Source organism: Carassius gibelio, chromosome A1, assembly GCF_023724105.1.
Source record: "Carassius gibelio isolate Cgi1373 ecotype wild population from Czech Republic chromosome A1, carGib1.2-hapl.c, whole genome shotgun sequence".
Lineage (NCBI taxonomy): Eukaryota > Metazoa > Chordata > Actinopteri > Cypriniformes > Cyprinidae > Carassius > Carassius gibelio.
Window position 1 is genome coordinate 32,098,569 of NC_068371.1, and position 13,947 is coordinate 32,112,515.

The 13,947-nt window shown below is 34.7% G+C and overlaps 1 protein-coding gene across 1 annotated transcript in view; it reads right to left on the bottom strand.

Moving 5' to 3' along the window:
- Positions 1-2,436: 2,436 nt before the first annotated feature.
- LOC128027910 (deoxynucleoside triphosphate triphosphohydrolase SAMHD1-like) overlaps positions 2,437-13,947 on the bottom strand; it is a 67,692-nt gene continuing 56,181 nt past the window's right edge. Inside the window, exons 9-15 of the mRNA XM_052615727.1 lie at positions 6,268-6,376; positions 5,243-5,334; positions 4,993-5,105; positions 4,719-4,855; positions 4,508-4,600; positions 4,332-4,436; positions 2,437-4,141 (exon numbers count right to left, since the gene is read on the bottom strand). Of these exons, the coding sequence (XP_052471687.1) occupies positions 3,995-4,141; positions 4,332-4,436; positions 4,508-4,600; positions 4,719-4,855; positions 4,993-5,105; positions 5,243-5,334; positions 6,268-6,376 (796 nt within the window). The 3' untranslated portion in view covers positions 2,437-3,994. The remainder of the gene's footprint in view (positions 4,142-4,331; positions 4,437-4,507; positions 4,601-4,718; positions 4,856-4,992; positions 5,106-5,242; positions 5,335-6,267; positions 6,377-13,947) is intronic.

The following is a 13,947-nucleotide window of genomic DNA, read 5'->3' on the forward strand; positions in this document are numbered from 1 at the left end:
GACAATTAATGTTAAATGCCACATGCATCCCAAATACATAGAATAAAACCCAAAATATTTAGATAAACGTTAAACACAATACAATATACAGAAAAATGTAACCCACCACATGGAAGGTACAACCCATTAAATAATATCCGAAATAAGTGCACACATATGTTAGTTAACATCTTTAACAGCAATATATGTCTTCAAATAACACAGATGGGAAATATAATTAAAGAAATATAATGGATGTAACAGAGAACAGTGAAAAACATTCTTAACTTTTCACAAGGAAAATAAAACTGAATTAAACAGTTCCACCCACGTGAAGAAGGGCTCACTCACTTAATTAAATACTCATAAAACACAGCTCCCCCTAAGGCTGGGAGACAAGTACCCACCTAGAAATTTTTCATGTTTTCTAAGAATGTTTTCAGCGGCAAGTTTTATTTTAGTTCCCAGAATGTTCTGCTAAAAGTTAAGATAACATTCTCTTAAAACATTCTAAAAATGTTTAGTGATAACATTGTTAGAACATTATCCTCTGACATTCTAATAAAGCTTCCCATCACACTAGATGTGGACTGACATTGCTCAGAAGTCAGATGGTGGTTGAAAGTGAAAACCCAACCACTGATTGGTGTCAAACTCTAGCGTAAATAACTCCAAAAACAGCATTACCAGCTTCACTCATTATAAACAAGATTGAAATTATTTCTGTAAATTAAAAAAAAGTTCTTATTGAGATTAACATAAGTTTAGATGTTAATGGTTTATTGAAAATAATAGTTGGGTTTGACATCAGTAGCAGTAGCTTTGCTTTTTATTTGGCTGTTGTAGCTAGTTTTGTTGACCATGTGATGTAGGTTATTTGCTGAGGTTAAAGCTTTTCCTCACGGACTGATCAGATCAACTGAGTGCATCTAAAGTCTAATCTACATATGCTATTAATTCATATTAGCCACTGTAGACCTACTGAATGAGCTTCACCTGCATGAGACCCAACAGTTTTAGTCAGAAAATCATTGATAAAAACATTGACAAGGCAAGTGTCAAATTACCCAACTAAAGCTAACACTGATCACCATTATGGTGACATCAAACCAAACTATTTATTTTAATTAGACATCAACATGTATACCTCTGTTAATCTCAATAAGAACTTTTGTAAATGTATGACATAAATAAAGTTAACCTGGTTTATAATGAGTGAAGTTGGAAATACTGTTTTTGGAGTTATTTAATGAAGTTGGCAAAGGTTGGGATTTTACTTTCAACCAAACTTTGACATCTGAGCAACATTTGAGTTCACATCCAATGTCCAATGGAAAGTGTCCCACTTAAATATTATTTAGAATGTTAGGGGATAATGTTCTTATAATGTTATGAATAAACATTTTTAGAGAACATTCTGGGAACTAAAATAAAACTTGCAGCTGAAAACATTCCCAGCCCAAATAATGTTCTCTAAACATTCTTAGAACAATAACATTCCCAACTGGGTAGATGTTTCAGTAGACTTTTTTGTTCTATTATATTTTCTCACATAGTAAACTGTTCTTGAATTCTTTTTAGATGAGTGTTTACAGAAACAATGAAAATCATCCAGTGTTTAAATGTAATTGGATCCAGTGGATCCGGATCTCTCTCTCTCTCTATCTCTCACACACACACAAAGACACACGCACGCTCAGGCAGAGAACAATCATCTCACACCTCAATTTAAATGTGGTTGTCACTCCCAAAAATGTAATCACGGTCTCATTCTTGACTGTTGGAAAGATTAAATTGAATAGATATTTTATATAGGCCCTATTCTTTTTTGAAGCATATACACATAGTGACAGGAATATTATCTGCATTTGCTTTGCAGATGAATAAGTCATTTAAAGAGCTCTGTTTAGAAATGTTCAAAATTACAAATTACTTCTGATGTCCCTCATTTGTATGCTTTACATAAAAGCATCTGCTGAATGAATTAATGTGAAATGCTACTTTAAAAACATGTTTGAGCATCATTGATGTTTATGTTGTGTCCAAAATAATTTAACAATTGAAAACAATTGAGTAATTTACTTCATTCTTCACACAATATTTTTCAGGTCATTAATTTTTATTTAAATGTTAAAGATGTGGATTAATTATAATTTACATTACATAATACTTCATGGAAAAATAATACAAATAGTTAAAGTAAAATAGTAGATAGTATGGTTCTTATTATTGGATCTGTTAGAAGAATGGGTAGAGTGGAAATTAGAGGAACAGAATAATATTTAAGGTCTCTCACTACATGCAGAGTGATGTCTGAATCAAATTATTTTAGATCACTAACACCTTTTACTAGTTTCTTTAATATCTTCAAGTAGAAAACAAAAGATCATACAGTTTATTGTTATATTCACTGAACCATGAATCAGTCTTTCCAATTCAAGGTTAGTCCATTTAGCAGAGGTGGAGAGTCCAGGGGTCAGAAAGTAAAAGTCCTGCCATATTTTTGTTCCACCCATGAACCCAGCAGCTGATTTCATCAGAGGAGGAATCAAGTCATTCCTTTCAAGTCACAAACAAGTCTTGAGTCAAATCCCAAGTCCTCAAAGAGTTAAAGTCAATGAGATAATTAAGTGACTAATTAAATGATAATTCTGCATTAGAGATGAACACCTGCTGTTAACAATCAACATCACTGAAGAAAAGAGAAACACAAGAACTACAATTGACTTTAAGCACAGCCTTGGATGAAATCAACTGGAAGAAAAAAAAAAAAAAAAAAAAAAAACTTTGTCACCATAATCGTGGTGAATCCACCATCATGGAGATCAGTGTTTGCTTTAGTTGGGCTCTTGACCCTTTTAATAATTCAAAGTAATTTGCTTTTAAACACTTGCTGTTGTGTTACGTAATAAACATTAACACATTGCTGAATTAAAAGCTTGAAGTAGAAAATTTAATTGCCCTTTTTTATCTAAAACATTTTAATTAACTTCATGAAGGTGTCTCTCTTTGGTTTGTTAAATTATGTTCAGCAATTACTGAACTACAAAAAAGTCCTATTAAACAAATATTATTGTAATGCTTAAATATTGGGGGAAAAAATTGTACAGGCTCGGGATTTTAGACATGAGCACTTATCATATGATCCTCAACAGTGGTTACAATAATTATTCATGCTACAGTGCATAATCAGAGTTTTTACTATGGTGTTACCCAGCATGCACTTCAACTTGAAGTGTTTTGTTGATTGTCACCATTGTTGAGATTCATATGCTGGGCCATGATGTCTGTGCGTCTTATTAGGAAAAGATTTCGAAAAAATTTATATTTATTACATACATTAGGAAATGTATTCATTATAGTGATTAAACCAACGGTTCCACAAGGTAGGTTATTTAAAAACTGAACATTTGTTAATAATAAATACATAAAATTGTTTTGGAAATAAACAGGCTGATGCCTAGTAATTACTTCATCATGTAAAAGGAGCTAGTAACGGTTTTCTGCAAAGCACAGATCGCACTGTTTTATAACAGCACATGTACTTTTACAGAGAAATATCTAACATAAGAAACCAAAGGTCAAGAGCCCAACTGAAGCAAACACTGATCTCAATGATGGTGGCATAATTTTAACCAATAAAACATCAGCATCTGATCCTCTGTAACGCACAATAACAGCAGGTGTTCATCACCAATGCACAATCATCATTTAATTAGTCACTTAATTATCTCATTGACTTTAACTCTTTGAGGACTTGGGATTTGAGTTGAGACTAGTTTGTGACTTGGAAGGAATGACTTGTTTCCTCCTCTGGTGAAATCAGCTGCTGAGTTCATGGGTGGAGCAAAAATGTGGCAGGACTTTTACTTTCTGACCCCTGGACTCTCCACCTCTGCCCTTTAGTTTAGTCATTAAACATTGAATGTACAACAGAAGGAAATATGTATCACAACAAATATAGACACAGTACTGGTTGTGTCTGAAACATCACGTATTATAAACCATGTGCACATTACTGGAGTCCAAAATTGGAGCCACACCAGATCTGAAAGCACTTCTCAGCCTCCTCCATCTTCTGCTTCTCTTTATTCCCATCAGTTCTTCTGTAGTAAACTCTAACCAGCTCTTCATTAAACCTCTTTGGCAGGAAACTGGACAGCTGTCAATACAAGACAAAACACACACAATGAGTTTTCTAAAATATCTATCTATAATTATAAAGCCACTGTCCATTTTGTTTACCAAAAGTACAGAATGAATGGAACCTATTTTATTATGGAATTACTTATAGTCCTTATCTGGAAAATTCTGCAGTGATCTGAAATATAAAAGTTTAAGTGTGAATTTACCTGATGATCCTTAATGACAGAAGCTTCTTTGGGTTTCCTCTTGCTGTAGAAATAGACGTTTTGAATGGGGTTTTTGTCCTTCATGCCGTGATCCAGATCAACCACCTGAGTAAAAAAGAGATTAAATAGTGAAGGCAGATATTAAGTTTTTGGTATATACATGCAGTATAACTTACATAAACTGGTAAATCATCAGCATTCAGAGAAACAGTGGGGTCTGTAGGTTTGTACTTCTCTACTGCAGCTTTCCATGTTTCTGTCAGCTCTTCCTGATTCAAGAGAGTCAGACAGTTACTGGATTGTGTTGTACTTGTGTATTAAATACTCTTTTGTATATTGCTAATATCAGTCGAACAGTCAAACAATGTATTTCATTTTCTTTCAAACCTTTGAGATGTTATTTTCAGTCAGTCGTGCTTCCCCAACAAACTTTGGCAGTTTTCTTCTGATGATCTTGTTCAAGATGTCTCGAGATTCCTTCAGTTTATCAGAAGTGGAGGACAAAATCTGCTCAAAGATCTCATCTGACAGAAGAATAGAAGATTAATAAGTATATTCTGAGACACATAATTACAAATGTTTATATACTGTAGATATATTGTAGTATGCAATTTTTTACCTTTCAGTTTATTTTATTTATTTTTATCTGTTGTCAGCTGACCTGTGAGTTTGCTGTAGTCCTCTGCTGTTTTTATGGCTTCAGAAATCTTCAGCATATCTTCAGGTTTTCCTTCATGAAGATCACGATCAGCTCGTAATAGAGCTTCTGAAAACCTAACAAAGAAACACAAGTTAGTGTTTTAAACTTGTATACAGACTTTTCATTTTTTTTTGCAATTGGTGATCCACAGTGTTAAATATTGTACTATCAGATGCACAGATATCCCTTCACAACGAACAGAGAAACTCACATGTCTTCGATGATGTTGCAGATCTTGTGCTGATAGGCCTGGCGATGGAGAGTGTATCGGGTGCGAAACATGTCATAAACATTATCAGCCTCCTGTGAGACACACAGAAATCAGTGTGTTAGAGATCCCACAATCCAGTCCTCACACTGAACATTATTATTATTAAGCTCAGAGGTGGGACTTTCAAGTCACAAGCAAGTCTTCAAGTCATAATCCAAGTCCTCAAAGGGTTAAAGTTAATGAGATAATGAAGTGACTAATTAAATGATGATTGTATATTAGTGATGAACATCTGCTGTTAACAATCAACATCACTGAAGTAAAGAGAAACACAAGAAAGACTTGCTTGTGACTTGAAAGTCCCACCTCTGATTAAGCTGGACACACAAAAAATACTATTTAAAAGTTTAAAGTGTTTATTTGTCCATGGAATGGTAGTCAGTGGGCACCAATGTTGTTTTGACCTCACTGCTTTGTATGGACTGAAAGAACTGAAACCCCTTGAAAATATATTTTTGTGTCCCACAGAATAAATAAAGTACTACATGAAATGGTGATTGTATGATGACAAAATGATCATTTTTGGGTGAACTATCACTTTGAGTTAACATGCCACTATGGTGTGCCACTGAAGATTTATAAGAAATTGCCTAATAACACCAGCATAAATCTTATATGTGAATGCAATGGTCTTTCCTCACTTAAAATATTGATAAGCTGAACTCAAACAAAAGGCACAACATCAAAGTTGATTATTTCTCTATATTAGCAGAGTAAAAAAACCTAACTCTTAACACCACTGTAATATTTTTCTAAAATATTGGCTAACATCTTAAGTTTAAAATCTTATCACATACACCTGGGGTGGCCAACGTCAGTCCTGGAGAGCCACAGTCCTGCAAAGTTTTGTTTCAACCTTAATAAAAACTCACCGAAGTCTCATTGAGCCAAATGACTTAACATGCCATATATGCAGTATGTGTCTGTTTAGTTATAAATAATAGTGTGATGATTGAATCAGGCACCTTGTCTCTGAAGCAGATGTGATTTCTCCCGTTCACTTCACAGACTCGAGCAAACTTCAGCAGACGCTGGTGATCAAAACTGTTTCGAATGCCAAGGTGATGACAGTCTCTGCAAAATTAAGTGTATGGAAATAAAATTTGAGACACAAATGACTTCATGTCTGTTTGGATCTGGTTTGTGTTTGATCTGGTGACTTTATTTCACACTAACCTACTGTAACAAGATAATAAGACAAGGTCCAATTTGAGCTTTCAGTACAAACAAGTGATGTTCGATTCTTGAACGAATTGCTCTTTTGAGCTGATTCTCAGGAAGTAACCGGTTGAGCTGGTTCACACATTCAAACAGAATCAAACTTTAGTTCCCGGTTGATGACGCAGGACACGCAGCCGAAGTATTATGTCTGACTCAAAAAGAACCGAGTGAGCCAGTTTTACCAACTGTTGAACTTTGAAGAGGATTACAGAGGATTCTGACGAGTGAGTTGCACTGTGTGTTTATCACCAAGGACTCGAACAAGACTGATACGTAAAGTTTCTTTTTAACAAACAAAAAATAGGCTACTGGAGATATGTTTATGAATTGTTTTATTAAACAGCCCTGGATATTTATTAAAACATGGAAAAACGTCTCAGGTTACTCATGTAACCTTGGTTTCCTGAGAATAGGGAACGAGACGCTGTGTCCTCTAGAGGGCGCTTTGGAAACACTGTCAGCATTGCCGGTGTCTGAGGCATGAATTAAATAACGACAATGAACTTGACGTAAGCAAGTGAGAGATTGCGAGAGGGCACCCGTAGAACACATCATCCTCTTTTTTTGTCTGAGGAGACATGGCATGATGGCGAAGCATGGCACAGAGATGCAGTGTCTTGTTCCCTATTCTCAGGGAACCAAGGTTACATGTGTAACCTGAGACGCTCCCTTTCGAAAGGGAACTCCATGCTGCATCATCTAGAGGGCACTTTGGGAGCGGTATACCAACACCGCCATGCTAAGGGATAACCCAGCAGGCACAGTACATCAATGTGACTCCAACTAATCCAACGTCAGTCAGTCGTCATATTTTGGTTGAAAATTAAAGTCGGGTGGATGTCTAAACCCAACTTTGTTTGACGTCAAACTCCGACATCAGACATATGTTGAATTTTGGTTGGAATAAGCACCACACAGCAACAATGGGTGAAATGTATGGCAGTACATTACATATCTCAAGATCTTAGCAGAGGAGGATTAAACAACTCCACAAACAGCATTACTAACTTCACGTATTACTAACCAGACTGACTTTATTTCTGTCAGATGTCTACAAAAGCTCTTATTGAAAATTAACAGGAGTTTAACTCTAATGTGTTTAATTTCCATAACACATAACAGTTACACACCATAACAGTAATTAGTGTTTCCATTAGTTGGGCTCTTAACAATTATGATATCTTTTGTCTTGTCAACAATCAGTGTATGAATCTCAACAATGGTGACATGCTTCATACAGCAATGCATGCTGGGAGCCATGAGTTTTATACTATGGTGGCTCCCAGCATGCATTGCTGCATGTCACCATTGTTGAGATTCATATACTGATTATTGAAGTCTATGTGTCTCAAAAGATTTGTCTCTCAGAATGCATTAAAAAAAAAAAAAAAAAATCAGAATGTCTGGTCTGAAAGAAGAAAGTATTGTTTCTTGAATATTGTTCATTAACATAATATTATTAAAACGGTATTACCTTATATTTGTTCATGGCCCCTTTTATAACAAATTATGTGTTTTGGTAAACACTATCACAAGAACCGCAAAGTTACTAAGCCAAGAGTCAAACTACCCAACTAAAGCAAACACTGATCACAATAATGGTGATCAAACATTTTCAAATAAAACATCAACATCTAAATCTTTGTTAATTCTCAAAAATAACTTCTGTAGATATTTGACAGAAATAAAGTCAAACTGGTTAGTAATAAGTGAAGCTGGTAAAATGTGTACTGCCATGCATTTCAACGTTCTAACCGACGTTGGAGTCTACATCCTGTGCCTGCTGGGAAGTGCCTAGGTAACTGTTTCCTCAATCAGGATTTGAGGAACAGCCTCCCTACCAGTGAAACCACTAGGCTTTACGGCAGGCTCAGCTCATCATACACTGTTAAAAATCGCTGTAAAAAAACGGCCAAATTTCGACAGTAAAATACTGTTTTTCATTTAAACAGTGCATTCTGGGTAATATTCATCGTTTTCGAGAAGTAGCCTGCTGCTATATATCGTAAAATAACAACGTTCAAATTCGACACTCAGCGGCTGTGTTTCAAATCACACCCTACACCCTCATTCACTATTCCCTACATGAGTTTACTAATATAGTCCACCTGACAGAGAGAATGAACACTAATGAGTGAATTCAGACAATGATCAACAGCTGCTGTTAACGAGTAGAATCACTGAAGAAAAAAAAACATAACAAGACAAACACATGAAATACAACTGACTTCAGCCACAGCCTTAGATGAAATCAACTGAAGATTTAAACGATCAACAAACAGCTTCACCAACTTCACACATTACTAACCAGACTGACTTTATTTCTGTCAGATCAGAGAACAGAGATCAAAAGATCTTATTGAGAATTAAAGAGATTTAGATGATAATGTTACTGTTTCGTTTAGCGTCACCATTGTGGAGATCAGTGTTTGCTTTAGTTGGGCTCCTGACCATTGACTTTTACACTTTACATTTTGTTTTATTGCTGTATTTGTATCTTTATGATGCATCTGTTACAGCAGTATTAATTTTGATAGTCAAGTGATTATGGTTGTTTCTAACAGGCATGATCTACTAGACTGACTTAAAGTGTTGCTATAATAATCAAATATTAATTTGGTGTTGAAATATTTGAGTGAATGACACTTCAATTTAGTAAGATTGAAAAGTAGTTTGATAACCAGTATTTATGGATTTAACGACTAGTTTTAGTTAAAAAGTATTTCGGGCAGCAGTCCCCACAACACTCAAAGAGAGAAATCAACAATCAGCATATGAATCTCAACAATGGTGACAATCAAAAGGTTCATGATGCAATGCATGCTGGGTACCAGCACAGGATAAAACTCATCCATGATTCCCAGCATGCATTGCGGCATGAATAAATTATGCCCCTGAATTGTTCACTTATTTTCTTGAATTCTTATGTGCTTATAATTTTGCATTTGTTTTAAGTTTTAGTAGCATGTGTTGTGATGTTCAGAACTGATCTGTTCATTTATTTTGTGGATTGTCACCATTGTTGTGATTCATACGCTGATTCTTGATGTTTCTGTCTAAATTTCAGCAAAGGTTTTTTTTTATTTATTATGAGTGACGTTTTCTTAACAGTCTTTCATAACTTATGGCTCAGCAGTGTTCCTTCTCATGCTGTAGTATCAATATGAGAAGAGATACGGGATTAGATCAGAAATAATAGTATTTGTTCTTGTCAATCTATAAACAACAATATCAGATTGTTTTTCTTCTGTGTATTTTTGTTTTGCTATAACAGGTTCCAAAGGCGCATTGTTACAGCATGAAAAAAAAAAAAAAAAAACGTAGTTGTTGAAAAGTCACGTTCAAGAGCCCAACTAAAGTAAACACTGATCTCCATCATGGTAGTGAAAAAAACACCTAAACCTATTTAACTCTCCATAAGTTCTTCTGTAGACATCTGACAGAAATAAAGTCAGTCTGGTTAGTAATGTGAATCTGGTGAAGCTGTTTTAGTAGTTGTTTAATCAGATCTTGAGAGATTTGATGTATTCTTTTATTCAGTTGATTTCATCTAAGGCTCTGGCTGAAGTCATTTGTAGTTCTTGTGTTTCTCTTTCCTTCAGTGATGCTGCAGGTGTTTATCACTAATGCTCAATCATCAATTAATCACCGAATTATCTCATTAACTTCACTGATTCAGTGTTACTCTAACACTCTGTAGTGTGCACACATTATAAGTGTTCATTTAAAACTGAGGATTTTCTTGTGGGGTTTAAAGGGTTAAAGATTTAAGATGAAGAAAAAACAGAATGAAACATAATTTAACAGTAATAAACTGTAATTAATTTACAGGAAACAAACTGTAGAAAAACAGTTATTTACTGGCACCCCTGCTGCCAGTAAATAACTGTTTTTCTACTGTTTCTTGCCGTAAATTAATGGTTGCCAGCAAAAAAAAAAGTGTTTTTCTACAGTTTTTTGCCGTCAAGTCAAGGAAAAACAGTAATATACTGTAAAATGTAAACGTCAGATTTACCAAATGAAAAAAAAGTTAATTTAACTAAAATATTTGTGAACATCCATAGAAAAAAAATTAGGCAAAGTCATACACTGATAATGAGAGTAAATACTGAACTTGACTGTATTAATGTGTGTTTGCACAAGAGAGATCGTTTAGTTTAATGTAGTTTTGTTGTTCACCATTGTGCTGTAGAGTAGAGCCGGTGCTTCAGTCAATGATGAGCCACAAATTCTGATTTTCTGCTGCTTTATATAAAGGCAGTAAATGTGGAGTTGCTGATACAGTGGTGATCTCTGTGTTAAGTACTTCAGCACATACATGTGTAATACAGCTGACAATGAGCTGCAGTGATTTGAGTAAAAGTCATGTATTTAGTTACTTTATTACTGCACATTAAGTGTAAGAAATATTCCTTCTCAGTGGACTCAAATGAAATAAGTTCATAGTACTAACATCGTAGGAATGCTAGTTTAAAAACTCGAACTGTTTGAAGCAGTGGGAGTGGAGTTAATTTCCATGGTAGAATTTACGGTAAAATACTGTTAAAAAATAAGAGTGGTAAATTAATGGTTAAGAGCTGTAAATTAACAGTACTTTACTGGCACCCCTGCTGCCAGAAAATTACTGTTATTTAACGGCAATTTTTTTTACAGTGTGGGTAATATTCATCGTTTTCGAGAAGTAGCCTGCTGCTATATATCGTAAATTAACAACGTTCAAAGTCGATACTCAGCGGCTGTGTTTCAAATCACACCCTACACCCTCATTCACTATTCCCTACATGAGTTTACTAATATAGTCCACCTAACAGAGAGAATGAACACTAATGAGTGAATTCAGACAATGATCAACAGCTGCTGTTAACGAGTAGAATCACTGAAGAAAAAAAAACATAACAAGACAAACACATGAAATACAACTGACTTCAGCCACAGCCTTAGATGAAATCAACTGAAGATTTAAACGATCAACAAACAGCTTCACCAACTTCACACATTACTAACCAGACTGACTTTATTTCTGTCAGATCAGAGAACAGAGATCAAAAGATCTTATTGAGAATTAAAGAGATTTAGATGATAATGTTACTGTTTCGTTTAGCGTCACCATTGTGGAGATCAGTGTTTGCTTTAGTTGGGCTCCTGACCATTGACTTTTACACTTTACATTTTGTTTTATTGCTGTATTTGTATCTTTATGGTACATCTGTTACAGCAGTATTAATTTTGATAGTCAAGTGTTGCTATAATAATCAAATATTAATTTGGTGTTGAAATATTTGAGTGAATGACACTTCAATTTAGTAAGATTGAAAAGTAGTGTGATAACCAGTATTTATGGATTTAACGACTAGTTTTAGTTAAAAAGTATTTCGGGCAGCAGTCCCCACAACACTCAAAGAGAGAAATCAACAATCAGCATATGAATCTCAACAATGGTGACAATCAAAAGGTTCATGATGCAATGCATGCTGGGTACCAGCACAGGATAAAACTCATCCATGATTCCCAGCATGCATTGCGGCATGAATAAATTATGCCCCTGAATTGTTCACTTATTTTCTTGAATTCTTATGTGCTTATAATTTTGCATTTGTTTTAAGTTTTAGTAGCATGTGTTGTGATGTTCAGAACTGATCTGTTCATTTATTTTGTGGATTGTCACCATTGTTGTGATTCATACGCTGATTCTTGATATTTCTGTCTAAATTTCAGCAAAGGTTTTTTTTTATGAGTGACATTTTCTTAACAGTCTTTCATAACTTATGGCTCAGCAGTGTTCCTTCTCATGCTGTAGTATCAATATTCAATAAGAGAAGAGATACGGGATTAGATCAGAAATAATAGTATTTGTTCTTGTCAATCTATAAACAACAATATCAGATTTTTTTTCTTCTGTGTACTTTTGTTTTGCTATAACAGGTTCCAAAGGCGCATTGTTACAGCATGAAAAAAAAAAACCTTAGTTGTTGAAAAGTCACATTCAAGAGCCCAACTAAAGTAAACACTGATCTCCATCATGGTAGTGAAAAAAACACCTAAACCTATTTAACTCTCCATAAGTTCTTCTGTAGACATCTGACAGAAATAAAGTCAGTCTGGTTAGTAATGTGAATCTGGTGAAGCTGTTTTAGTAGTTGTTTAATCAGATCTTGAGAGATTTGATGTATTCTTTTATTCAGTTGATTTCATCTAAGGCTGTGGCTGAAGTCATTTGTAGTTCTTGTGTTTCTCTTTCCTTCAGTGATTCTGCAGGTGTTTATCACTAATGCTCAATCATCAATTAAACACCGAATTATCTCATTAACTTCACTGATTCAGTGTTACTCTAACACTCTGTAGTGTGCACACATTATAAGTGTTCATTTAAAACTGAGGATTTTCTTGTGGGGTTTAAAGGGTTAAAGATTTAAGATGAAGAAAAAACAGAATGAAACATAATTTAACAGTAATAAACTGTAATTAATTTACAGGAAACAAACTGTAGAAAAACAGTTATTTACTGGCACCCCTGCTGCCAGTAAATAACTGTTTTTCTACTGTTTCTTGCCGTAAATTAATGGTTGCCAGCAAAAAAAAGTGTTTTTGTACAGTTTTTTGCCGTCAAGTCAAGGAAAAACAGTAATATACTGTAAAATGTAAACGTCAGATTTACCAAATGAAAAATAAGTTAATTTAACTAAAATATTTGTGAACATCCATAGAAAAAAAATTAGGCAAAGTCATACACTGATAATGAGAGTAAATACTGAACTTGACTGTATTAATGTGTGTTTGCACAAGAGAGATAGTTTAGTTTAATGTAGTTTTGTTGTTCACCATTGTGCTGTAGAGTAGAGCCGATGCTTCAGTCAATGATGAGCCACAAATTCTGATTTTCTGCTGCTTTATATAAAGGCAGTAAATGTGGAGTCGCTGATACAGTGGTGATCTCTGTGTTAAGTACTTCAGCACATACATGTGTAATACAGCTGACAATGAGCTGCAGTGATTTGAGTAAAAGTCATGTATTTAGTTACTTTATTACTGCACATTAAGTGTAAGAAATATTCCTTCTCAGTGGACTCAAATGAAATAAGTTCATAGTACTAACATCGTAGGAATGCTAGTTTAAAAACTCGAACTGTTTGAAGCAGTGGGAGTGGAGTTAATTTCCATGGTAGAATTTACGGTAACATACTGTTAAAAAATAAGAGTGGTAAATTAATGGTTAAGAGCTGTAAATTAACAGTACTTTACTGGCGCCCCTGCTGCCAGAAAATTACTGTTATTTAACGGCAAATTTTTTTACAGTGTAGACTAACTCACCCGCCAAGTCTGGAGTTCTAAGAGTGGAGGTCTCAGCATAAAGACTCTCTAAACCAAGAGGGGACCTAGCTACACTCAGCACCAGAGGCTATAAGTGAGGCTTAAAGAAGGAGCCT